Below are 25,941 nucleotides of genomic sequence, written 5' to 3' on the forward strand. Positions count from 1 at the left end.
ATTTATCAACAATGGACTAGTTTGTCTTGATTCAAATCCTAGAAACTAGTCATAACCAAGGAAGTAGAGACAAAGGGGGATTGCACACAAGTGTGCAGGATTTTATCCCAGCCCAGTACTAACATAATAACCTGATTCAGTTTATCAATTAGTTGAACCAAGTGTTATAGTACTGGGCTGGAATAAAAAAAATACATGTACACCCAGTACGTTCACAGAGCCAGGGATTGTAGAAAAATGGTACATCTGAGAAAGACACTGCAAGTGCAGTGGAACAAAACCAAACATCTTACGAAGATTTAATGTACATTTATTCTTACCACGTGGAACATATAGTATAAAGATTTCATACTGAATAAATGATATTCATTGAACCAAAAAAAAGGGGATAGGAGGAATTTACATGTTTTAGCTACAGTCTGAAATACAAATATCCATATCGCTGGAGAAAAGAATTGTCAAATGTGTGTTTCTTCATCTAGAGTTTTTTTTTTTGTACCAGGAGAACAGATTTGATCCGAGTCTGCCGTACTAAGGAGCCATGGAGTGAGAGGCCGGAGGGGAGAGGGTCTATCAGCAGGGACTGGATGACAGGAACCAAACTCATGGGTCACCTTCCTTTCCTCATCAACAAAAAGTGTGGGAATAGTGACACAGACAGAGACAGAGAAAGGAAGTGTAATGTACAACATCATATATATACACCACAGCAAAGCTGCATCTTTAGTTGAAAACCAGTCCTAAGAGGTGATTTATTTTACAAGGGTCAATTCATACAATCAAGGGCTAAAGAGAGGAGGTAAGGGTGTTGTAGTAGGTTCTCGGTACTTTGGGGAAAGCCTTTTAGCTTTTAACGTCAAAACTAAAATTAACTTTTAAAACTCTAGTAGAGCTGCATTGTCAACGTTTTTCTGTATGAAACTTGTTTACAGAATGCCTGACACTCAAGAGCAGTACGGTACAGAAAATGCCCTACAATCTACTGCACAGGCCTCCCAGTGAAGGTGTCTCAACAGCCAACTGAGTTGTAGGCTGACTGGTAAGCATCCAATTACAGACACTATACCATCAGATCAAGCTGTTCCTCAGTCTGCTTTACCTCCAAACATGAACCAGAGTCTGACTCACTCACTGTGCTCTCGAGGAGAGAGCAAGGGCACACATTATGCCCAAACGTACTGTAAACAAGACAGCAACTTTGGTTACAGTTTGTTTTTCAGCTATTTATTCATCTTTATTAAAAATACAACCCCCCCAACGTGTGGAACACTCCTAAACCCGGGTTCCCGCACTATGTCATCTAGTTGGCATTAATGTTACAAGTTGTGTCAGTTTGTGGAGTCTCTGGTTTGTAAATCCACCACTGCAGCTTTGTGACGTCCCTTCTCCTTGAGTGAGAACAGCGAGAGAAGGCTCAGAGAATGGAATCTGAAGGGTTTGCATAAATTAAAAACAGTCACTTGAACTTTCCCTGTCCCCTACACACATACAAGCCAGGTTGTAACCAGGGGGTGAGAGGGGGACGAAACCAAGAGGAGGTGGAGCCAAAGCTCCCTACAGCTGTCATGACTGGCCAATCAGAAAGAGTACATCGCAGATGACATGAGACACCACCGAGTTCATGAGAGGTGACACTGAGAGGTCAAGGAGGCGTGACTCGTAGAGTGTGAACTCTGAGTGGTTCTCCTCCACCTTGGCCAAGGCGTGCAGGGCCCGGGCTGCCCGCCGCATCATGTCATTACTGGTGGGCTCAAAGTGCATCCCCTGCAGGTGCAGCAGAGAGCTCTGGCTCTGCTGTAGCTGGGTGGCCGCCAGGCTGTCCTCCAAGAAGCCCAGGAGGTTACCCACGCTTCCCTTCTGCACGGCAATGGCGCGCGCTGCCATGCTGTCTCCCTGGGCCAGGTTGGCCAACAACACCACCGACATCTCCCTGCAGACGGCCACCTTTCTCTCCCCAACCAGCCGCACCAAGGTCCCATACAGCTTCTCTAACCGACCCAACGGCGGCGTGGCTAGGACCAGGTCCACATTGTTGTCTTGGATACTCAGCTTGCTGAGAGTCTCCAGGACCAGTCTCTGGGGTGACATTGCGCTGTGGGGCCCCAACGTGGGGAAGGGGTCCTGGGCCTCAGCCGAAGGGCACACGGCCCAGTGGAGGAGGCCATCCAGCAGCGGAAGGCAGATGCTCTCGGGGTAGATGGAGAGGTCCAGCTGGCCAGAGATGTTGGCAAGAGTGACCAGGCAGTTCTCCCTCAACAGCGACAGGCAGTCCCACCACCATTCGTCCCTCTGGCCAAGGCAGTCATCAGACTCCTCCTCCTTCTCGTAGGTGAGCGGGGCCTGCTTCCTCTCAGGGTGGCGGTGGTGCAGCAGCACTAGGCGACCCAGCAGCAGCATGAGGCCAGGGTGTTTGGACATCTCCTGGTCATTGCCAGGCACGAAGGAGAGGCTGCGCACGATGTTGGAGACGCAGACGCAGCGGCGGGCTAGAGCGTCCTGCCAGTTGGCCAGTGTAAGCAGTGGGCCCTCGTCCTTGCTGTGAGGCTCGTCCTCCACCACACGCTGGGGGACTTGTTGATGAGGAGGGCCGCTCGGTTTGTCGTTCTCCTGCTGGCTCTGGGGCTCTTCCGTCTGTGACGTTTCCTCTGTCTCAGCATCCGAGTGCTCGGACTTCCCCTCCTTACCGTCGGCTGAGGTGTCGGTTGTTGTTGAGGCCTTCTCTGTGGATGATGGCTGGGAGGGCCTCTGATCTCCCCCACCTTTTTGCTTATCTTTCTCTGTGGGGGTAGCATTGTCCTTGTCCCCCACCATCTCTGTTTCTAGCCTTTTCCTCTTGGCTGTTGGGACGACCAGCACTCGTTCTCGTGGGACCAGAAATTCCTCCCTCCTCTCAAAGTGGGTCTGGATGTGTTCTGTGCTGTCTCCCCCGCCGGCGCTCCAGTGGAGCAGCCCACTGTCAAACTCCTGCACTTTTCCTCTCTGGCTTGCCCTGCCTGCCGGAAACGGGTCCTTCTTCCGTACCATCTTCAAGGGGAGCTTGTCGAACTTGCTAGCCTGTTTGGGTCTCTTCTGGGGGGTAGCCGGGCCCAGGGCAGGGGGGTCCGATGAAGAGCTGGGCTGCTCAAAGTTAGAGAAGCTCTTCTCCTCATCTTCAGCGTCCTTCTCTTTCAGAGTGTCCCGTTCTGAGCACGACTCCTGCTCATCCTCTTGCTTCACCGGAGCCTGTCCCTCGATTGTCGTCCCGGCCGGCTGTTTTGAACGTTGCACCACCACCTCTTCTTCCTCATCGTCGTCATCCTCCTCTCCCTCTATGTCCTCCACCCCTGATTCCTCATCTTCCGTGCAGCTCCAGTCTCTGTCCAGGGCGTCAGGGTCCAGTAGAGTCCTCTGGCCGGGGTCGCCCACCTCGTACTCGCGCAGGATGCCGAAGATCTCGATGAGGCAGCGCCGGAAGTACTCCACCACCAGCTCCAGCAGGCCAGGCAGCTGAGGAGGAGGAAATGTAGGAGAAGATCAAAAGTTTGCATTGTATGACATGACAGAAAATATAGAAACGGTTTTGGGAATAGGTGAAATTTTATAATTTGTGAAAGGATAAATGTAAAAACAAAAGAAGCCCTAAATAAGAAAATATTACACTTCTGATTGTATAGGTTTAACATGCAACCTCTCCCACATTGTGGCCAGTGTAATAATAATTTGGTGGGTGCTTATTTGTCCTATTTCACACATGTATAAGTGTGTAAATTGTTAAGAGTTTTGCATATCCGACTCTCCCAAAGACACCGTCAGCGAGTGGGGTCACAGCTAGGGTCTGGCAAAATTAGGTTTAAGCACCTTGCTCAGGGATTCGAACTAGCGACCTTTTGGTTACTGGCCCAAATCTCTAACTGCTAGGCTACCTGTCTTGTTAGCTCACCAAATTGAGGTTGAAGGTGGAGATGCTGTTGTCGTCATACAGGAGGATGTTGATGGTGTCGAGGGCCCACGTGCTCTCAGCCAACAGTCCAGACTTGAGGGACATCATCACCCTCCAAGCCTCTGGGGTCCCTATGGAGATAAACAAATACAGTATTTTAACTCATGCTGATACCCTTCACAGTACTGATGGACCACACAATACAAACACTTTCATATAGGGCTGAAGCAACAATTGTAGTGTCCAAATGGGATCACTAAATAGTTAATACTGTATACTGCATGTATAATAATATTGTGATTATGGGTGGAGTTCTGGGTTGTGATAGCCATACCGATATCTTTCGTGGTGAGGCGTCGGCGTGGTTTTAGGATAGGGTGGGTGGCCTCCACTGAGCCTGGGGGAAAGGGCATATCTCTACGGATCAGAGGGGACTGTACAGACTGGGGCACTATGTGAGAGGCAGGGACCGGGGGCCCTGCCTTTTGCATCTTGACGCCACTGTGCATGTAGGGAGATTTACTGGGCGACGTCCGGCTCTCCATGGGGCCCCCACGGGGCATGGGGGAAGGACTGGACACCTGTGGAATGTGGTTCTGCATGGCCTGAGCGGATTGGTAGTTGGACTGCAGGGTGCGGGTCATGGGCGGGGCCGTCCCTCCAGGAACGTAGGGGGGCTGCCGAGGACCCATCTGACCTGGCCCCCATTGGCCCTCGTGGTTCATGCGTTGCTCCGATGACATAATTTCCTCCGAACCGCGGTTCATGCCGGGGTGTCCGGGTCCCTGGGCTGAGCCCCCTGGGGGGCCACCCTGCCGGTTGGGGTAATTGCCAGGATAGTTCATCTCCCCGCGGCCCTGCCACGCGCCACCCTGGGGGCCGTCAGGGCTTGGCTGCATCATCTGAGGCGGCATGGAGGGCTGGGCGTTGGGCCCAGTGGTGGCCTGCATGCGCTCTCTGTTGAAGGGGAAGGGGAACTGGCCCTGGGGACCAGGCAGGCGGCGGTCAGTGCCGGGGAAGGAGCCGCTGTTGTACTGTGGTTGGTACATCTCTGGCTGGCCAGCAGGGGGTGCAGAGGCTGCCCCTGGCTGCTGCTGCGGTTGTTGCTGCTGCAGCCCTGCACTGAAGGGCCCACTGTACATCTCCCCCTCGTGTCGCTTCGCTGGTGGGTAGCCCCCTTCCACAGGACGCTTGTAGTTCTGTACAGAGCAAAGACGTTTAGGTAGGCGGTGCCATTACATTGCATCAGATGAATGTTGATGACTATTACTTTCCCCCCTATGGCTATTACTCATCTATACAGTAAGTACTACTTTTTGGGGTAATAACACATGGCTAGTGGTTACCACTTTACAGTGACGTCACACTTCCAGTACATACACAGTGAGTTGGAGCCATCACCTGTTGTTGCTGTGGGTACATTCCTGGCTGTTGATTTGGATAGGAACCACCAGGGGGAGTACCATGGCCAGGATATTGATTACCATAGGAATCATTCCTGTAAACAACCACAACATATTAGCAAGACATTCCACATAAGCCGAGTGTCTAATATTGCTACAGTATACTGCTAGTGTACCAATAAACCCTCATTGTGAAATAAACCCTCATTGTAAAAACAACCTTTACAATATTGCAGGACTATAAATGCTGGGACAGTCGGTGCATGGTGTCTGTCTGCAACAGACCGCACCTGAGATAGAGGGTACTGGGTGGTGAACTGACCGTGGCTGCTGCTGTGATGGGTAGCGGTTTGGCGAGTACATCCCTGTGTCGGCGTTAGCGGGCATCAGGTTTGGCTGCGGTGCACCAGATCCCATGCTGCCCTCTGGGCCCATCCCCTGCTCTGGCCTGGTAAACACCACCACATAGGACAACGTTGGTTGACCACACTTAGTACAATTATTTCCATGAAAAAAAGGAAATGAGCAGACTGCTACAGTCATGATGGTGTCTATAGAAATAGAATTATACTCAATATGGCCGCCAGTCCACCCATCGTAGACACATTGACTTGCATGTGGATGTCCTTTCTAGTAATTATATTTCTATGGCCTATAAGCGTGTGTAGGGTCTTACCTCCTCTCGTAGCCTTGTCCGTAAGGGCCTGGTCCATACTGCTGTCTCTGAGCCATCGACATGTTCCCCATAGCACCTGGTGGAGGCCCACGGTTAAACTGTTGCTGTTCAGCCATCCCACTGTTAGGACCCTGACTGGCAGGCAAGAACTGCTCCCCAACTGGAAAGAAATACACACTACGTCAGCAAGGGACCCAGCTTCCCAGCACCATCAGTTTCTAGGGATCTTTCTTGTAGCCTCTTCTACCCACCTTTCCGCATGGCACCAAAGGGGTCTTTGTTAGGCCCTGGACCCTCATAGGGCCCTGGACCCATGCGACCTGGCATCTCTGGGGTGCTCATGCCAGACTGGTAGCCAGAGTTAGAGGTCATGGAGTTCCTTCTGGGGAAAGTAGGGTCACTACCGTCAGCAAATGGGTCCTGCAGGGCCACATTGCTCCTAAAAGATAGAGGGACGTTTAGTGAGTAAATAGGGATTTATCAAAGCGTATATCAGAGTTGGGGTGAATTCCATTTAAATTCAATAAGTAAATTAAACATCCAATTGAAGAATTGAATCTCCTGAATGCAATTGATAACTCAAAGAGGATGAGATTGAAGCGCTGCGACCCACCTGGCCCCGGGTGGCATCTGGGTGGGGTGTGGGGTGGAGGCAGGTGTGGGGGGCTTGAGGTCGCTGCCCTCGGCCATAGAGCTGCTGGTGGACTGGGGGGTCTGAGGGCCCTGGAGAGAACCTGATCCAGCTACCGGAAAAAAAGAGGGACATTTCAGTTAGAGTTGACTTTCATCGGGTGGTTCGAGCCCTTGGATGCTGATTGTCTGAAAGCCGTGGTCAAACTATATACCACAGGTATGACAATAATTACTATTTACTGGTCTAATTACATTGGTAACCAGTTTATAATATCAATAAGGCACCTAGGGGGTTTGTGCTATATGGCCAAAATACTAAGGCTACGCGTTGCGTCGTGCCTAAGAACAGCCCTTAACCGTGGTATATTGGCCACACCTTATTGCTTAATTATACAGGTCATTCAATCGACATTTCTACCAATACTAGACTGGCGACATTATCTATATGAATGCAGCTGCCACTTCATTAAAGCCGTTAGATACATTTAACATAGTGCACTTAGTTTTCATTATGGCGTCAGGTTCAGTACACGTCATTGCATTCTTTACCAGATAGTAAGCTGGTCCTCTGAATTGAAGTAGGTCGATTCATTGCTTTATTTTGATTTATAAAGTTCTCTTACAAAAATACCCTGTCTCAAGGATGGCTAACTCTGGAAATCTCTTCAGTCTCCTCAGAGTTAGGTAAATCTACAGAGTTCCCTACAACTGGATGTTCTGGTGCCTCTCAGGCAGTTCAAAATGTTGACTGGGGACCTCTTTGCTGATGAATGTGATTATTTACAAAAATATATTTTTATATTGTATTTTGTAAATTATGCGTATGCAGGGCTCCCTTGTGAAAGAGATATTGGTCCCAATGGGACTCCCTGTTCAAATAAAATACATTAACTTCCCAACAAACAAAAAAATGACACCAATTTTCATTGCAAAAAGGTTCTCTCATATTGGGCAAGACCAGGTAGTCCCAACCAGTTTCAGTCCGGTTTCTAACGTTTGATGCCTAATAATTACGACCCAGCATAGTGTGGATAACCATCTGCACTGACCTGGGGAGGGTGGCTGGACCTTGGCCTGGTTGGCCTTCTTGTTGTCAGTGATGATCTCAGGAGGGGGGTCCTCCCCGCGTTCAATCTTGCACTCGAAGGCGTACAGACACTGGATGTACTGCTTCTTCAGGGAGCTGGCGGCGCTGCTTGACGTGCCAACGTTCAGGTTGGTGGACAGCTCACGCCACTTCTTGTTCTTGTTCACCTGGACATAGAGCATGAAGACCGGGACATTAAAACAGGGACCAGAGAGAAGGGGATGAGCAAATAATAACCAAGAGATTGTGCATGGTGTGTTTATACATGTTCTAAGGTGTGTTTGTGCATGCATAATAGTTATTTATTGAACCTACACTACCATTCAAAAGTTTGGGGTCACTTAGAAATGTCCTTGTTTTTGAAAGAAAAGCTCATTTTTTATCCATTAAAATAACATCAAATTGATCAGAAATACATTGTAGACATTGTTAATTTTGTAAATGACTATTGTAGCTGGAAATGGCAGATTTTTTTATGGAGTATCTACATAGGCGTACAGAAGCCTATTATTAGCAACCAATCCCTCATGAGTTCCAATGGCACATTCTAATTGAGCATTAGAAAACCCTTTTGTAATTATGTTAGCACAGCTGAAAACGGTTGTTCTGATTAAAGAACTGGCCTTCTTTAGACTAGTTGAGTATATGGAGCATCAGCATTTGTGGATTCGATTACAGGCTCAAAATGGCTAGAAACAAATAACTTTCTTTTGAATCTCGTCAGTCTTATTGTTCTGAGAAATGAACGCTATTCCATGCGAGAAATTGCCAAGAAACTGATCTCTTACAGCGCTGTGTACTACTCCCTTCACAGAACAGCGCAAACTGGTCCTAACCAGAATAGAAAGAGGAGTGGGAGGCCCTGGTGCACAACTGAGCAAGAGGACAAGTACATTAGTGTCTAGTGAGGCGGCTGTTTCTCAAACAAGTCCTCAACTGGCAGCTTCATTAAATAGTACCTGCAAAACACCATTCTCAACGTCAACAGTGAAGAGGCGACTTCGAGATGCTGGCCTTCTAGGCAGAGTTCCTCTGTCCAGTGTCTATTATTCCTCTGTCCAGTGTCTGTTATTTTGCTCTTAATCTTTTATTTTTATTGGCCAGTCTGAGAAATGGCTTTCTTTGCATCCCGGAGTCGCCTCTTCACTGACGTTGAGACTGGTGTTTTGCAGGGTACTATTTAATGAATCTGCCAGTTGAGGACTTGTAAAGCACTAGACACTAATGTACTTTTCCTCTTGCTCAGTTATGCACCAGGGCCTCCCACTCCTCTTTCTATTCTGGTTAGAGCCAGTTTGCGCTGTTCTGTGAAGGGAGTAGTACACAGCATTGTACAAGAACTTCAGTTTCTTGGCATTTTCTCACATGGAATAGCCTTCATTTCGCAGAACAAGAATAGACTGACAAGTTTCAGAAGAAAGTTATTTGTTTCTAGCCATTTTGAGCCTCTAATCGAACCCACAAAATCTGATGCTCCAGATACTCAACTAGTCTAAAGGACGACAGTTTTATTGCTTCTTTAATCAATACAACAGTTTTCAGCTGTGCCAACATAATTGCAAAAGGGTTTTCTAATGACCAATTAGCCTTTTAAAATTCTAAACTTGGATTAGCTAACAGGGTGCCATTGGAACACAGGATTGACAGTTGCTGATAATGGGCCTCTGTACACCTATGTAGATATTTGATTAAAAAAATTAAAAAGGATCTGCCGTTTCCAGCTACAATAGTCATTAACAATGTCTACACGGTAGACATTGTTAATGATCAATTTATTAATGATCAAGTTGATGTTATTTTAATACCCCAAAAAATGAGCTTTTCTTTCAAAAACAAAGACATTTCTAACGGTTGTGTATATTTATCCAGGAATTCCCATTGAGGTCAGAAGACCTCTTTTATAAAGGGAAACCTGGCCAAGAGGGCACCTCAATAGGGAAATAAATAGATCAAACACACTACAGTGCATGCATGCATAGTATAGCACAAACCTACACTGACCTGTGCGAAGCCTCCAATCTCCTTGACCGAGACGTAGAGTCTGAAGAGGTCTAGGGGTTTGCGGCCCACAGCAGGCAGGTTGGTCATGCCCATGGCTTTTTCCTCGATAAAGCCCAGGTAGCGGTCCACCCACATCTTCCTCTCGAGCTCGGGGCCCAACTCGTACAGACGGGTGATCTTCTCGTTGGTTGTCGTGGAAGAGCTCGACTTCTGGAAGGCGGCAAGAGAGAGCAGTCATGAGGGAAAGGGTTGGGTTATAAACCCATTGGTCTTATTTCCCTTTAGTAGCTAGCTCATTGGCAACTGTAATAACCACGGAATAAAGTCAAAAGTATGATGGTAACACGTGTGTTAACAGTTTAAAAACAATATGGTTTATAACGTAGTTTCTTTTAACGTACACACAAGCCCTTAAACAAAATTGGACAGACAAAGCCATTATCTTATCACCTTGGATTTAGTCGGTTCCGCTTTCGGTGTTCCGTCCACTTTGTTGTTCATCTTCTGGCCCTGGTTCATTTTTCCATCCATACCAAACTCTGGACTTGGGGCCAAACCTAGGTACAAGGGTACATTGTGGGGTTGAGCACTGTTCAACAGCTTTTGAACAACAATTCTCGGCATCAGGACATATAACAAACAACTGCTGAATGACCAGAGGCAGCTGACATTTTTTGGTATTCTAATTTCAGACATTACAGACTAACAAAGATTGCCCTATAGAACTTATTCATACCGCGGCCATTGTTCATTGACCAACGTTATCTTCAAACAGGATAGGAAGTGCTCTGGTGAAACCAATGCAAAAACTTTCCTCAAGTGTGACTTAGATTAACAACGACTGCACTAAAACAATATTTGTTTTGGAAAACTCATCAGTCTATGCTAGAACTTTCAGATGAGAAAAAGGTCTAGTGTGAAAACACTGCAGACAAATGGCATCAGGCCTTACTTACTGGCCACCCCAAAGCAAACCTATGCCACTGACCACTGTCCCAAAGTCATCCTGACATATCAGATAAACTTGGGGCACCATGGAGCAACAGTATTGGACAACAGTACTCACCACTGGAGTTATTGGCCATGTTGGGCCCCATAGGGAAAGGCGAGCCACCCTGCGCGTTCATCATGCCAGGCATGTTGTTCATGGGAGGGCCATAGGGGGCGCCAGGGCCAATCATGCCAGGGGGCATGTTGGGGTAGCCAGGCATCCTGAACGATGAGGGACAACCACACTTTTAACATGTAGCATGATTTCAGAGTGAAAAACATTCCTCTCCTGCTGAAAAACAATCAGTTATGCAACAATATCACTAAATAAGAAAGACTGTTAAGAGTGCCATTGCAAGGGGGATTTCCTTGTTCTTGATACAAAAATGTCTAGTGACTTTGTACACCTGTGAAGACCGTAAAGCCTAAAGAGAGAAAATATGCTGAATCTGCATCTGAACTTTCCAATGTTTTTAATGTGTTTGGATGTAATGTGAGAGTCAGGTATTCCTCGTAGTGACGGGCTGGAGAACATCTCGTCTGCCTCTGCCTGTCTACCTCTCAGTAAGTCTGTCTTCATCTCATCTGCTCTCTCCTCTGTTCTTTATTTCCTGCTGCTCTAATCACTCCTCCTCTCACTGCCTTCACAGGACCTTCAAAGTATAGGAAAATCTACTAGTTAGGGCCAGATATCCCATACTCAACACATTAACAATGATTAAAAAAATAACATATTGGGTGGAGGCACACACCTGTCTATATAAGGTCCTACAGTTGACAGTGCATGTCAAAGCAAAAACCAAGCCATGAGATCGAAGGCATTGTCCAGAGACAGGATTGTGTCGAGGCACAGATCTGGTGAAGGGTAACAAAAAAAGTCTGCAGCATTGAAGGTCTCCAAGAACACAGTGGCCTCCATCATTCTTAAATTAAAGAAGTTTGGAACCACAAAGACTATTCCTAAAGCTTGCAGCCCGGCCAAACTGAACAATCGAGGGAGAACGGCCTTGGTCAGGGAGGTGACCAAGAACCTGATGGTCACTCTGATAGGGCTCCAGAGTTCCTCTGAAGATGGGAGAACCTTCCAGAAGGACAACCATCTCTGCAGAACTCCACCAATCAGGCCTTTTTGGTACAGTGGCCAGACAGAAGACACTCCTTAGTAAAAGGCAAAACAGTCTGCTTGGAGTTTGCCAGAAGGCACCTAAATGATTCTCAGACCATATGAAATAAAGATTGAACTCTTTGGCCTGAATGCCAAGCGTCACGTCGGGAGGAAACCTGGTGGTGGCAGCAGCATGCTATGGGGACGTTTTTCAGTGGCGGTGACTGGGAGGCTAGTCAGGATCGAGGGAAATATGAAGGGAGCAAAGTAAAGATAGATCCTTGATGAAAACCTGCTCCAGAGTGCTCAGGACCTCAGACTGGGGACGAAGGTTTTATCTTCCAACAGGACAACTACTAAGCACACAGCCAAGACAATGCGGGAGTGGCTTCGGCACAAGTCTCGGAATGTCCTTGAGTGGCTCAGCCAGAGCCCGGACTTGAACCCGATTGAATATCTCTGGCAAAACCTAAAAATAGCTATGCACCCCATCCAACCAACAGAGCTTGAGAGGATCTGCAGAGAAGAATGGGAGAAACTTCCCAAATACAGGTGTGCCAAGCTTGTAGCGTCATACCTAAGAAGACTCGAGGCTGTAATCGCTGCCGAAGGTGCTTCAACAAAGTACTGAGTAGAGGGTCTGAATACTTATGTAAATATGATATTTCAGTTCTTATTTATAAAAAATTATCAAACATTTCAAAAAAAAAAAACTGTTTTTGCTTTGTCATTATTCGGTTGTGTAGCTTGATTAGGAAAAAACAACAATTTAATCAATTTTAGAATAACATGCTGACCACGCCAGCATTGCAAAATTAATATACATATACATGTTATTCAATCATTGAATCCAGACTGCTCGCACATGTCTGCATAGCCAGACACTAAAATAGAACTTGGTTCTATTTATGACGCACTGCAAGTCCTGCCTCTCCCATCTCCTCATTGGTTTATAGGAGCATATAACCACATGGGTGATTGAAAGATGAACCGAGGTCCACACTCCAGTCGGTAATGGTAATGCACCTTAAAGTTGGTTGCCAACCACCATATAAAGTCCAAAGAAGAAGCCTGAAGGAGGAGAGATTACTAGAAAACCCTTTTATCTGTGGATTAATTGTCGGAGTAGAGGACCTTGTGCATTTCAGGTAAAATAACAACCCAATGTTTATATCCCAGGACAAATGTTTATCCTTTTCGACCTGTCCCCAAATGAATATTGTTGGTTCATTTTGATATTTTAACCTGCGTGTCCTGATCGCGTCTAGTGTGGGTGGACAAAATCAACATGCGCGCGAGCAAGCTGTCTGGTCTGCCTGTAAGGCTGTAACGTAACAAAATGTGGAAAAAGTCAAGGCTCTGAATACTTTCCGAATGCACTGTACATGTGTAATATGGTTTAGTAAAAAGTATAGTGTACCTGCTGTGTATGGAGTTGGTAGCAGCGTGTTGCATGACTACAGCTGCAGCCTCCTGGGCCTTCCGGTTGAGGCCGGGGGGAGGGCACATCCCTGAGCCCACCTGAGGTGGCATGTTACCCATGTTGGGTGGCATGTTGGGCCCCATGTTGGGGCCATAGGGACGCACTCCCACCTGGCCCGGAGGCATTCTACCAGGGGGGATGCCTGCAAATGGCAGCCCCCCTTGCCCAGACATGGGGTTGCCAGGGTTCATGGGGTTGCCCATGCCAGGGTAGTTGGCATTGGGCATGTTGTTGTATCCAGGTTGCCGGGGATAACCTGTAATAGAATGGACAAAAACAATGTGTGTAAAAAATGTATGTTAAAAAATAAAAAATAAACACTGCTCTGGTGACATTGGGAAGACTAGTTATATGCGCAAAACAACAAACTAAATCTTTAATCAACTTGGGGTTCTATTGTGAAAGGTGTACATGACTGCTAATGTCTGTTGAAGCTAATGCTAATGTCTGTTGAAGCACTATACTGCGCTGACAGTGGATTTGTGCACACTGAGCTATGAGCCTGCCATCATAGTGGCAGCTCTACTGACAGGGGGGCTCTGCTATGTCAGCTGACTGTTCTCCATGGCTAAAAATAGCTGCGCTAGGCTAGGAGAGGGAGGGATGAGCTGATAGGAGGGAATTCCTATGAGGCAAAAATACATATTCCATGGATTTGGCTGGGGGAACAAACAAGAAGCAACTTGACAGGATGGTGAGATAATTAAGTGGGAAGCATTTATACATTGGCAGTCAAAATGATTAAAAGTCTATTTGGTATATCAACTGAGTTGTTATTTTTCAAGTGCACCAAATGTTGATATTTTGCCACCAGCCCCTTCCCTTTGTTGCACAGTGTAACCCACAGAACTCACCTTGTGGGCCATACTGCCCACCCTGAGGTCCGTAGCCCCCCATGGAGTTGTTCTGCTGCTGATAAGGTCCCATCCCAGGGTGCATCTGGCCTCCAGAGGACTGTCGGGGTGACAGGGGAGAGGCAGACTGTGGTGAGCCGTAGGGGGGCATCTGGGGGTTTCTCTGCATGAACCCTGGCAGGGTCAGAGAAGAGAGGGTGAAAGATGTTAATCCTCCAACAAAACACTGGAAATCTCTCATAAGACACATCAGAAGGCTTCGGTACAGAAATTTGCCAGTATTTACCTAGAACGTACATGGTAAAAATGGCAATTACATGTAATATTATTTTGAAGTACCAGAAAGTACCTATTGTTACCACACAATTTTTGGTAAGTACCAGGTACCATAAAAGAAACTGCAGCCAAAGTTTCATTAAAACAGAACACTGTAAGTGATCCCTGCAGAGCGGGGTAGTACTGTGTGAGGGGATTCTCAGTTAGGGTGAACTCACCTCTGTCCTGGGCCATGGGAGACTGGCTCATGGCGGGGTGCAGACTCCCGTCAGACTGAACACTCGATGGTCTAGGGGGCATCTGGGTCCCTAAACAACAGAAGGGTCGTCTCAATATGTAAATAAGAAGTCTGAGTACGAACAAGGCCACAAATGTCACTACTTAGTTAACAATATTTAAGGGACACTTAAATTAATCCAACAAAATGACCATAGATTGCTTCTTGTGTAAATATTTTCTGTCTGGATTTGAATGATTTGTATCCTACTGCAGCCAAGCACCGTATCGTTTTAAAAGATTATTGACTGCAGTAGCTCCACTGTTTCAATCTATGGTCATTTTGTTGTTATCGTGTATATGTATAACAAATTGCATGTGTCCTAGTACATGTCAGAAAAACCCATGTATGTGTGCGCACTCGTGTGTTCACCTGGCATTGTGGCGGGTGAGAGGGGTCCCGTGCGGGAGGTGGTGGCACTGGCAGGGGAGCCGGCGGGCGACGGCGAGGGCCCTCGGATGCCTGGCAGATGGGGAGAGGTGTGGGGCGAGAAGGGCGACTGGGCCAGGTTGCTCTGCTCACCCTGGCTGCTTGACACACCTGAAGTGCTCACGCCAGGACTCAGAGCGCCATCCGTGCCCGTGGGCAGGTCATCGATGGAGCCTGAGAGATCCTGCAGACACACAAGACAGGAGAGAACGGGGCCTATGGTGAGGAGACGCTGTGGAAAAACGCTGGCCTGATGGAATCGACATGACAGCCATTAGCTGACTGTACAGTTAGCAGTGAGACGTCTTGATAACGACTCCATGCACTTCCTGTAGCTCTGTCTACTAGCACAACAGAAGCACATACAGGATGCAAGCACAATTTATTCTCCTCAGTCTTGGAAAGCATGGCAGCACACTTTCTACTAGGTTTGGAGACATATGACACACATAGTTATGGTTATTGATCTTGTCGAGGAAAAGAGAGCATATTAGAGCAGGGGGTTGTCATGGTTACGATGGATGTGTGCCGACTCAGCATGGAGCAGCCCTGCCATGTAAATTTTATACAATCTATACCGTTGCTTTCGCTCTCACTTTATCCAGGCCCGAGCTCTGCTCAAATGTACTAATATTCATCTCCCAGACTGCCACACAACATTTCTGCAAGTTCGCTACGCATGCCCAATGACATCTACAGACCAACACACTCAAATGCCATACAAAATAAACACAGGTAGCATTAATTAACCACAACACCACACACACCAGTTTGACTATGTTAAGACTAAAATGGGTCATGGAATCACGCAAACATGTTTCAATGCATTATGATTTCAGAACAATGTAATAATTTGATTTATAGGCGTATAGTATACCTTTGCACAGGTTGGGTGAGGACTCACCGGTAGGCTGGACGGCCGGCCTTGTACGCTGACGTCCTCCGAGCCACTTTTGGGCTGGTTGGAGGGAGGGGCGCTAGACTGGGAACTAAACGAGTCCTGGGATATCTCCTGAGGGAGAGAACGAGACAATCGGAATTGAAGAGCATTCACATACACATATTTGCGTACATGAGAATACACAGTGACCATACCAATGCCTTCCATCTGCTGAGCAAGTATGGCAACCGGTACTGCACGTTCAATGACGATATCAAAGGTACCTCAATCATAAAACATCAATTGTGTGCGTGCACACACACCAAATTCAGTTGTACCTGCTGTGGTGGAGGAGGGAAGCGTTGGTAAGGTGACTGCTGTGACTGTTGCTGTGGAGGATTCTGGGAGTAGGATGCAGGCTGGACCTGTGGATGCTGGCTGTGACCTGGTGGTTGCTGAGGGGGTTGAGCGGGTGTCTGGGGTTGCTGCTGCTGTGTGGAGATCTGCTGTGGGCCCTGCGTGGGTGGATAGCTAAGCTGGGGCTGCGACCCTGCTGGGACCTGGGAGCTGGCCTGCTGTGGTGGCTGACTGGGAGGCCCCTGCTGCTGGGGGTAAGGAGGCTGACCAGACTGGGTCTGAGCCTGGACAGGGCCCTGGGAGTAGGGAGGTTGAGACTGTGGGGGCCCTTGGGATGGACCTGGCTGCGGGCCCTGGGACTGGGGGGGCATATGGGGCTGCGGATAGGGCGGCCCACCCTGGGCATGGGAGGATGACGTCTGGGAAGGGTGGGGCTGCTGAGGGTAGGTGGTTTGACCACCCTGCTGTCCTGGAGGTGCCTGGGGGTAGGGCCCTTGCTGCTGGCCTGGGTGTGAAGCCTGGCCCTGTTGGCTGTAGTAGGGCCCTTGGCCCGGAGGCCCATAGCCTCCTGGTCCCTGCTGTCCATAAGATTGCATCTACACACAAATACATACCAAAGTTAGAAATCAAACAAATGGGTAGGCATATGATAAGCAATCCATATAGTAGTGTGTGAAGAGAAGGAGGGCTGATTTCAGTGTGAGAGAATGTAGGATTAAGTCAGCTTGATGACACCACTGACCTGCTGCCCGTAATGCATGCCTCCCATAGCCCCAGGGGTGCGGCCCTGAATGGCCACCGGGTATCTCTGGGAGCTAAGTGGACCGTAGCCTTGGCCCGGGTATGCATGACCCTGCTGGGCTCCTGGGGGAGGCCCCTGCCCAGGCTGTTGGGAGTATGGACTGCCCCCAACATACGGCTGGCCTCTCATTTTAGCCATCGGATCCATTGCACCTGGGGGCTGTGGAGTAGAAGATCAAATACATGAACAACACTTCATAACATGAACACTATAAAATATTATGACAGGTGCGGGTGACAGGATGTACCATAGATCACAAAAGACTTGGATACGGGCAGATGACTACACTATAGTTTATAGGCACTTTAATTATCTAGCAGGGGTCTCTCATGCAAGCCAAATCACACATTTCAAGTTTCCCAACACAGCAAGAGCTATAGGGATGCATTTTCCCATCCTGATAGGTACAAAAACAGAAAATATGACAGAAGGCAAGTCAACAGAACACGTGAAAGCATTACAAGAGCCAAGGGAACGAGGGGAGTTTTATTTATTACATTTTTCCCACGATCATTAACCTTTTTTTGTGCCATAGTTACGGAGCAATATATATGGCCAATACGGAGCTATATAGATATATATATATATAGATATAGTTGAAGTCGGAAGTTTACATGCACTTAGCTTGGAGTCATTAAAACTTGTTTATCAACCACTCCACAAATGTTGTGTTAAACTAAAGTTTTGGCAAGTCAGTTAGGACATCTACTTTGTGCATGACAAGTCATTTTTCAACAATTGTTTGCAGACAGATTATTTAACTTATAACTCACTGTATCACAATTCCAGTGGGTCAGAAGTTTACATACACTAAGTTGACTATGCCTTTAAACAGTGTGGAAAATTCCAGAAATTTTGTCATGGCCTTAGAAGCTTCTGATAGGCTAATTGACATAATTTGTGTAAATTGGAGGTGTACCTGTGGATGTATTTCAAGGCCTACCTTCAAACTCAGTGCCTCTTTGCTTGACATCAGAAAACCAAAAGAAATCAGCCAAGACCTCAGGAAAAAAAATTGTTGACCTCCACAAGACTGGTGCATCCTTGGGAGCAATTTCCAAACACCTGAAGGTTCTACATTCATCTGTACAAACAATAGTACGCAAGTATAAACACTATGGGACCACGCAGCCGTCATACCACTCAGGAAGGAGACACGTTCTGTCTCCTAGAGATGAACGTACTTGTGCGAAAAGTGCAAATCAATCCCAGAACAATAGCAAAGGACCTCGTGAAGATGTTGGAAATAAACGGTACAAGAGTATCTACATCCACAGTAAAACGAGTCCTATATCGACATAACCTTGAAAGGCCGCTCAGCATGGAAGAAGCCACTGCTCCAAAACCGCCATAAAAAAAGCCAGACTAAGGTTTGCAACTGCACATGGGGACAAAGATCATACTTTTTGGAGAAATGTCCTCCAGTCTGATGAAACAAAAATGGAACTGTTTGGCCATAACTACCATCGTTATGTTTGGAGGAAAAAGGGAGAGGCTTGCAATCCGAAGAACACCATCCCAAATGTAAATCACAGGGGTGGCAGCATCATGTTGTGGGGGTGCTTTGCTTGCTAGAGGGACTGGTGCACTTCACAAAATAGATGGCATCATGAGGGAGGAAAATTATTTGGATATATTGAAGCAACTTCTCAAGACATCAGTCTTAAAGTTAAAGCTAAAGTTAAAGCTTGGTCGCAAATGTGTCTTCCAAATGGACAATGACCCCAAGCATACTTCCAAAGTTGTGGAAAAATGGCTTAAGGACAACAAAGTCAAGGTATTGGAGTGGCCATCACAAAGCCCTGACCTCAATCCCATAGAAAATGTGTGGGCAGAAATGAAAAAGCGTGTGCGAGCAAGGAAGCCTACAAACCTGACTAAGTTACACCAGCTTTGTCAGGAGGAATGGGCCAAAATTCACCCAACCTATTGTGGGAAGCTTGTGGAAAGCTACCCGAAACATTTGAACCAAGTTAAACAATTTAAAGGCAATACTACCAAATACTAATTGAGTGTATGTAAACCTCTGACCCACTGAGAATGTGATGAAAGAAAAGCTGAAATAAATAATTCTGTCTACTATTATTCTGACATTTCACATTCTTAAAATAAAGTGGTGATCCTAACTGACCGAAGACATAATTTTTACTAGAATTAAATGTCACAAATTGTGAAAAACTGAGTATAAATGTATTTGGCTATGGTGTATGTAAACTTCCGACTTCAACTGTATGTATGTATGTATGTATGTATGTATATATATATATATATATATACACACAGTGGTGCAAAAAAGTATTTAGTCAGCCACCAATTCTGCAAGTTCTCCCACTTAAAAAGATGAGGCCTGTAATTTTCATCATAGGTACACTTCAACTATGACAGACAAAATGAGAGAAAAAAATCCAGAAAATCACATTGTAGGATTTTTAATGAATTTATTTGCAAATTATGGTGGAAAATAAGTATTTAGTCAATAACAAAAGTTTCTCAATACTTTGTTATATACCCTTTGTTGGCAATGACAGAGGTCAAACATTTTCTGTAAGTCTTCACAAGGTTTTCACACACTGTTGCTGGTATTTTGGCCCATTCCTTCATGCAGATCTCCTCTAGAGCAGTGATGTTTGGGGGCTGTTGCTGGGCAACACGGACTTTCAACTCCCTCCAAAGATTTTCTATGGGGTTGAGATCTGGAGACTGCCTAGGCCACTAGGCCTTGAAATGCTTCTTATGAAGCCACTCCATTGCCCGGGCAGTGTGTTTGGGATCATTGTCATGCTGAAAGACCCAGCCACGTTTCATCTTCAATGCCCTTGCTGATGGAAGGAGGTTCTCACTCAAAATCTCACGATACATGGCCCCATTCATTCTTTCCTTTACACGGATCAGTCGTCCTGGTCCCTTTGCAGAAAAACAGCCCCAAAGCATGATGTTTCCACCCCCATGCTTCACAGTAGGTTTGATGTTCTTTGGATGCAACTCAGCATTCTTTGTCCTCCAAACACGACGAGTTGAGTTTTTACCAAAAAGTTACATTTTGGTTTCATCTGACCATATGACATTCTCCCAATCTTCTTCTGGATCATCCAAATGCTCTCTAGCAAACTTCAGACGGGCCTGGACATGTACTGGCTTAAGCAGGGGACACGTCTGGCACTGCAGGATTTGAGTCCCTGGCAGCGTAGTGCGTTACTGATGGTAGGCTTTGTTACTTTGGTCCCAGCTCTCTGCAGGTCATTCACTAGGTCCCCCCGTGTGGTTCTGGGATTTTTGCTCACCGTTCTTGTGATCATTTTGACCCCACGGGAGCCCCAGATCGAGGGAGATTATCAGTGGTCTTGTATGTCTTCCATTTCCTAATAATTTCCTAATTTCTTCAAACCAAGCTGCTTACCTATTGCAGATTCAGTCTTCCCAGCCTGGTGCAGGTCTACAATTTTGTTTCTGGTGTCCTTTGACAGCTCTTTGGTCTTGGCCATAGTGAAGTTTGAAGTTGTGGACAGGTGTCTTATACTGATAAAAAGTTCAAACAGGTGCCATTAATACAGGTAACGAGTGGAGGACAGAGGAGCCTCTTAAAGAAGAAGTTACAGGTCTGTGAGAGCCAGAAATCTTGCTTGTTTGTAGGTGACCAAATACTTATTTTCCACCATCATTTGCAAATTAATTAATTCAAAATCCTACAATGCGATTTTCTGGATTCCCCCCTCTCATTTTGTCTGTCATAGTTGAAGTGTACCTATGATGAAAATTACAGGCCTCTCATCTTTTTAAGTGGGAGAACTTGCACAATTGGTGACTTTCTAAATACTTATATATATATATAATAATCTCAAATGGAGGGCAGTCTGCCGAATCTTAAATAAAAACATCCTTAGCTGTGCTTCTGTTTGGTTCGAGGCCAAGCCGGTTTCCCATTTGGGGGGGGGGGCAATTCTGGCTCTGAATGAATGACATCATAAATGGAGGGAGAAGTAGCCTACTCACTGTTCTCTGTTATGATGCGAACACAACTATGAGTCATGTATCGTCTCAATGGAGAAAGTTCTTAAATCTCTAGGCCTCCATTTCCTCAACATTATAATTTCACTCTGTAAATCGCTAACCTTAGGCCTATCCGTTTAACTTGTTCAACTCAAAACAACCTAAACAAGGGTCATCAAAAGATTCCATGTCGATAACAACATTAATAACAACAAATGGACAAGCTAATTAAAATATAAGCATTCATTTACCACAGTCAATTCTTATGGGCTTGGATTCTTTATCTGTACCCTTGTCAATGCACACTGCTCTGAGACTTGAGACAGCTCTGGCACGTCACTGCTAAACAAAGGCCTTTAGAAATGGAGGGCAAAAAGCGTTTCTTGACATTTCCCAGCTTCCAGATAATTAATTGAAATAAATAAAAGCAGCACATGGCTAATCTGCATAAGACAGAGTGGAGACTCCCTAGGCGGGGGAGAGGCGGCTGGACGGTCTCTGTGATTGGCCAAGGGGGTTAGAAGGAATTCTTAGTCACACAGAGACAGAGTGGCACATGAGATACAGCAGCTACTCATGCCACACACACGGCTCATGTTCACCTCACTATGCAGTGTCAACACAGGAATGTCATTGATAGATAAACCCATCAAATGGGACATAGTGGATGATGTCTCCCTAACATGTTAACATTGGCATGCAATTACCATTACCAACCTAACAAAGATCCTATTGATGACCAAAACATTGTCAGGTAGAAGTAAAGGTGAATGAGTATTACTACTTTAATATGCTAGTGAGTTATGGCATGTAAACCAAAGACAACTGGGCATCCATCAGATTGGCCGCACTGTAGTTTCGAAGCTTGTATGTATATATATATATATATATATATACATATTTCATGACAGTTGGTTAGGTCTGGGCGATATACATGCGCAGATAAATCTGCTCTGACGACCTCAGCTTTCTATGATATATAAAGTGGTCACGCCCAAATATGATTGCGCCAGATTGGGTTCTCAGGTACTGCTGCAAGTTCTTGTTGTAGCCTACATAAGGGTTCCCCAAACTTGGTCCAAGCCCCCCCCCCCCCACAGCTGATTCAAATAACCAACTCACCATCAAGCTTAGTATTTGAAATCTGCTGTATAGTAAAAGAGCAAAAACCAAAACGTGCACCGAGGGATGCCCCAGGACCGAGTTGAGGAAACTCTGGCCTACAGTGGATCAAATTCAGTTGCTTCCAAATGTGAAAAATCCTGTCAAAATGGTCTGCAAACCTGACCTTGTCAAATAATGTTATTTTAGCAATGTCTTTATTTCATTCATATCACACCCACACAGTCTTTGATCCTTCAAATGATTGTGTTAAATGTTTATGATGAAGTGCTCATCATCTGGCATCTAGTGTACACATCTCAACCACTAAGAAAAATTCCTTCGTTTCAAATTTGTAGCTCATAAATGCATGGTGCAGATACAAAAACTATTTAAAAGGACTGTAATAATACATTATTAACTTGAGTGATTTACCTTGTCACTTTACTTTGATCCAAAATGAGAGGAGATAGTGGATGCTTAACAATGAGGGTCAAGATGCTATAGCCATTTTCATCTGCCTTTCTTTATAGGATGGTGCAAATACGGTTAGGAATTTATACGTGAAGGCTACAAAGTTCCATGAACTCTTCTATTTGCCATGTTGGTCACGGTTGCAGTTGTTTATGAATCTAGAAATTCAACAGGTATGGGTTAGGCTATAGCATGTAAAATAAATAAAATAAAAAACAGTGGCACAGAAAATGGTACACAATATCAAACTGGATTGACAAAAGTTAAATGTAATTAACTTGATCAATGGGCCAAACTCTGATCATCTCTCATTATAGAATGCATGTGGAATAGTGCAAACAGGCGTGTCATACGTGTGGGAAACAGATGATTGCAAAGTAGTAATTTAGAGAAATTGTCAAAAATGCGTTTAAGTATGAGCACTCATGGATTTGTGCAGTGTGGAGGAGTGCACTTATCGGGATTTTTTTTGTTGCTTTACAGCATATGCAATTATAAATGGCCAAGAGCACAGGATGAGGAGCCAATCAGATCTCAGCTAGCATGTCAAACCAAGACCAACTGTCTACTGGGTTTGACAGCAGGATTTTTACCTCCACAATTCAAAACCCAGAGCAAAGCAACCTGCAGTCAGTCACTCAAATCACTAGGCCAATGTTTACAAGCAGAATGCAGTGGTGGAAGCAGTTCCTGACAACAGGCGCCAAATGACACTCATAAATAGGCCAGTGTGTGTTGATTAAAATGTAACATTTTACATAATTTAGTTACTCGTACGGTCCACTTAAAATCACTTTCAAACACACTTGTACACTTGAGTCTAGGCAAAATCTGTGTTCTGGGCTTGCTAATGCTGTGCATTGACTTCACAATTTCCATAATGATCAAAACAGACTTGTGTACATAAAAATGTATAGTCTATTCATAAACATTAAACTGTATTCCAAAACGACTGACGTTAGCAGTGCAAACGATAAGAAATACACTATTAAGGAATAACTGTTTAATTACGTGATATACCGTCCTGCCGAGAAACAAGTCTGAGTAATGAATATAGGCCTTTAGAGCTTTTTCACCTCTTTCAAGATTCGGGCCTCCATTCTCTCAACGTTCGAAGTTCAATCTCATAAGGAGGATTGCCGAAGAAGAGTTGCCTGAAAGTGATAGAATTCATACCAACTAAATAAATACTGTTTAATGAGATGGTGTTGGAAAAACGAGAGGCAGCCATTTTAGAGTGTCTTTGCAAGCGAACTGGCTTGCAACAATGGCTGGCCTGTTACGTTGTGAATTACATACATAAGATTACACCAAATGAACAGTAAAAAAGATTCGTTAGAACATGGGCCTTTACCTGGCTTCTACCTAGGGGTTGCCCTGTACTTCCAGGGCTCATAGGCGGCGGATGATGGGTCCTTTGTTGCCAACCCAGATTCCCCCCTCCATACTGACCGCTACTGCCCGTGTCTGTTGGTCCCTTACTAGCTCCTTCCTGATTACTATATTCACTAGATGGGTAATTTGGATATACCCGCGTGGAGCTCGGAGAGGTTAGGAGCTGGTTGAGGGTTGGGGTAGATGTTGGCTGTGGATTCCCCATATTATATCTCTGATTGTTGTAAGATGCAGCCATTGCTGTGGGTCCTCCTGCTGGTTGCTGCTTAACGTTAGCTGGCTGTCCCCCAGCAGCCGGAGCCTGGGTATTACGCGAGGGGTTCATGCCGTATCCTTGGCCAGAATAGGGAGTTCTGTTCGGGAATGGATTGTAATTGTTAAACTGGTGGTTAGAAAAGCCATGGTCGTGCGAATTGGGTTGATATGGGTCCATCATATTGCTCGACTGCACGGCTGGACCTGCAGCAGCTGCCATGCCAGGGCTTTGTTGTCCGCCATGTTGATGAAAAGGGGCCCGGCCGTAGTGTTGACTGTATCCATAAGAAGGTGGAGGAAAACCGGACCCATGGTGGTGTACCATCCCGGGATGGTTATTCCCCTCGGATCCGATGGAATCATTCTGATTATTAATAGTCCTGGACGGGTTCCCGTTCCCGTTCTTCATCTCAGGTTCCCCTCCTCCCCCTGCATTTCCAACATCGGCCCCGTCCTGCAGATCCCCCCGGCCCGGAGATCCGCGCTCTAATCCCGACTGCTTGTTTTCCTGCTGCTTTTCCCCCAGTATAGAATCCTCATTTGGGTCTCGATCCGGCTTCTTTAGTTCGGAAGGCGGGCTTGTGTTGAGAGTGGCGGCGCTGGCGACCTGAGCGGCCATAATACCCCCCTCTCTCGGCGAGTCAGTCACAATCAAACGCTAGCATTGAATATAAATAATTGTTTATAACCATTTATCCTTGTCCCGATTCATTCCCACCCCTTTCACCGGACCGAATCCGGTTGTCTCCTGATTCCGATGTGAAAATAATTGGACACGTAATAATAAACCTCAAGGATGCATAAACAGACATATATTCTGGGGGTTCTATTACTGAGCGAGAGTAGACGCAAGGAACGGAGCGAACCAGCACGAGGCTCCGCGAGATACAGCCATTTTACTGAGCCGTACAGGCAGAAGTAAAGTACGGATTGGCGCTCAGTGGGAACACGGAGTGGATTCGTTCATTTTTACATTGCATACGGGAACAATAGTGGTTGCATTTGTAAAGTAATGTTTGGGTTTTAAATGTAACTATTCTCAAAACATACATATTTTCTTTGTTCCATTCTATCGACAGTTTTTGAACAATTCAACATGCGACAGGCCAAGCAGGCACCTGATGATTGAGTGATTATGTTTCATGATTTGGAAGTCAATAATAATTACTATTAAATACATTGTTTCATTATGATGTATCCACGTTCAAGGAATATCGTTTGGTTGAAAGACTCCTGCTCTGGGCAAGGACTGAGGGGGTAGCATTTCACCAGTGTCGATGTGTCATCGTGTGCGAACTACGGAGCGCATACTATGGGATGAGGTCGCAAGAATGAATGAGGAAGTGAAAACAATTAATAAGATAGTCACACAAATCAGCTACAATCTGGTCATGTTAGCATGTTCTAAATATCAAAATTCAGATGAGCCTAAAATTAATATTAGCACGGAATTTTAGAGGGAAAACCTTGCCTGAACGAGACTAATGCACCCTCTCACTAATTCCACGCCCTCTCCCTACCCACCCCCTCTCTCTCTCTGTCTGTCTGTCTCTCTCT

The 25,941-nt window shown here is 45.9% G+C and overlaps 1 protein-coding gene across 7 annotated transcripts; it reads right to left on the reverse strand.

Moving 5' to 3' along the window:
* Positions 1-283: 283 nt before the first annotated feature.
* LOC109902231 (AT-rich interactive domain-containing protein 1A-like) lies at positions 284-25,568 on the reverse strand. Of its 7 annotated transcripts, none has more exons than XM_020498414.2 (20): positions 24,089-25,568; positions 17,113-17,331; positions 16,352-16,966; positions 16,038-16,145; positions 15,077-15,317; positions 14,646-14,735; positions 14,152-14,325; positions 13,235-13,553; positions 10,786-10,931; positions 10,170-10,276; positions 9,720-9,929; positions 7,681-7,885; positions 6,612-6,741; positions 6,250-6,437; positions 5,999-6,158; positions 5,645-5,770; positions 5,321-5,417; positions 4,254-5,118; positions 3,920-4,050; positions 284-3,486 (listed from the first exon to the last, which is right to left on the reverse strand). In XM_020498414.2, the coding sequence occupies exons 1-20, from the start codon at positions 25,001-25,003 to the stop codon at positions 1,564-1,566; spliced, it is 6,969 nt and encodes a 2,322-aa protein (XP_020354003.1). In that variant the 5' UTR covers positions 25,004-25,568; the 3' UTR covers positions 284-1,563. The 7 variants fall into 7 exon arrangements, with proteins under 7 accessions (XP_020354003.1, XP_020353999.1, XP_020353997.1 ...); XM_020498410.2 differs by having other exon boundaries at positions 9,714-9,929; positions 16,011-16,145; XM_020498408.2 differs by having other exon boundaries at positions 5,300-5,417; positions 9,714-9,929; positions 16,011-16,145.
* Between the last annotated feature and the right edge of the window lie 373 nt (positions 25,569-25,941).

This window comes from Oncorhynchus kisutch, linkage group LG13 (genome assembly GCF_002021735.2).
Source record: "Oncorhynchus kisutch isolate 150728-3 linkage group LG13, Okis_V2, whole genome shotgun sequence".
Taxonomy (NCBI): Eukaryota; Metazoa; Chordata; class Actinopteri; order Salmoniformes; family Salmonidae; genus Oncorhynchus; species Oncorhynchus kisutch.

Excerpts from the sequence above, each read along its gene's own strand:
- LOC109902231 (XM_020498408.2), bottom strand. The coding sequence starts at position 25,003 with ATGGCCGCTCAGGTCGCCAGCGCCGCCACTCTCAACACAAGCCCGCCT. Across the intron at positions 14,326-14,645 it reads TCCCATGGCCCAGGACAGAG|GGTTCATGCAGAGAAACCCC; the intron begins GTGAGTTCACCC and ends TGACCCTGCCAG. Across the intron at positions 5,119-5,299 it reads TGATGGCTCCAACTCACTGT|AACTACAAGCGTCCTGTGGA; the intron begins GTATGTACTGGA and ends TGCTCTGTACAG.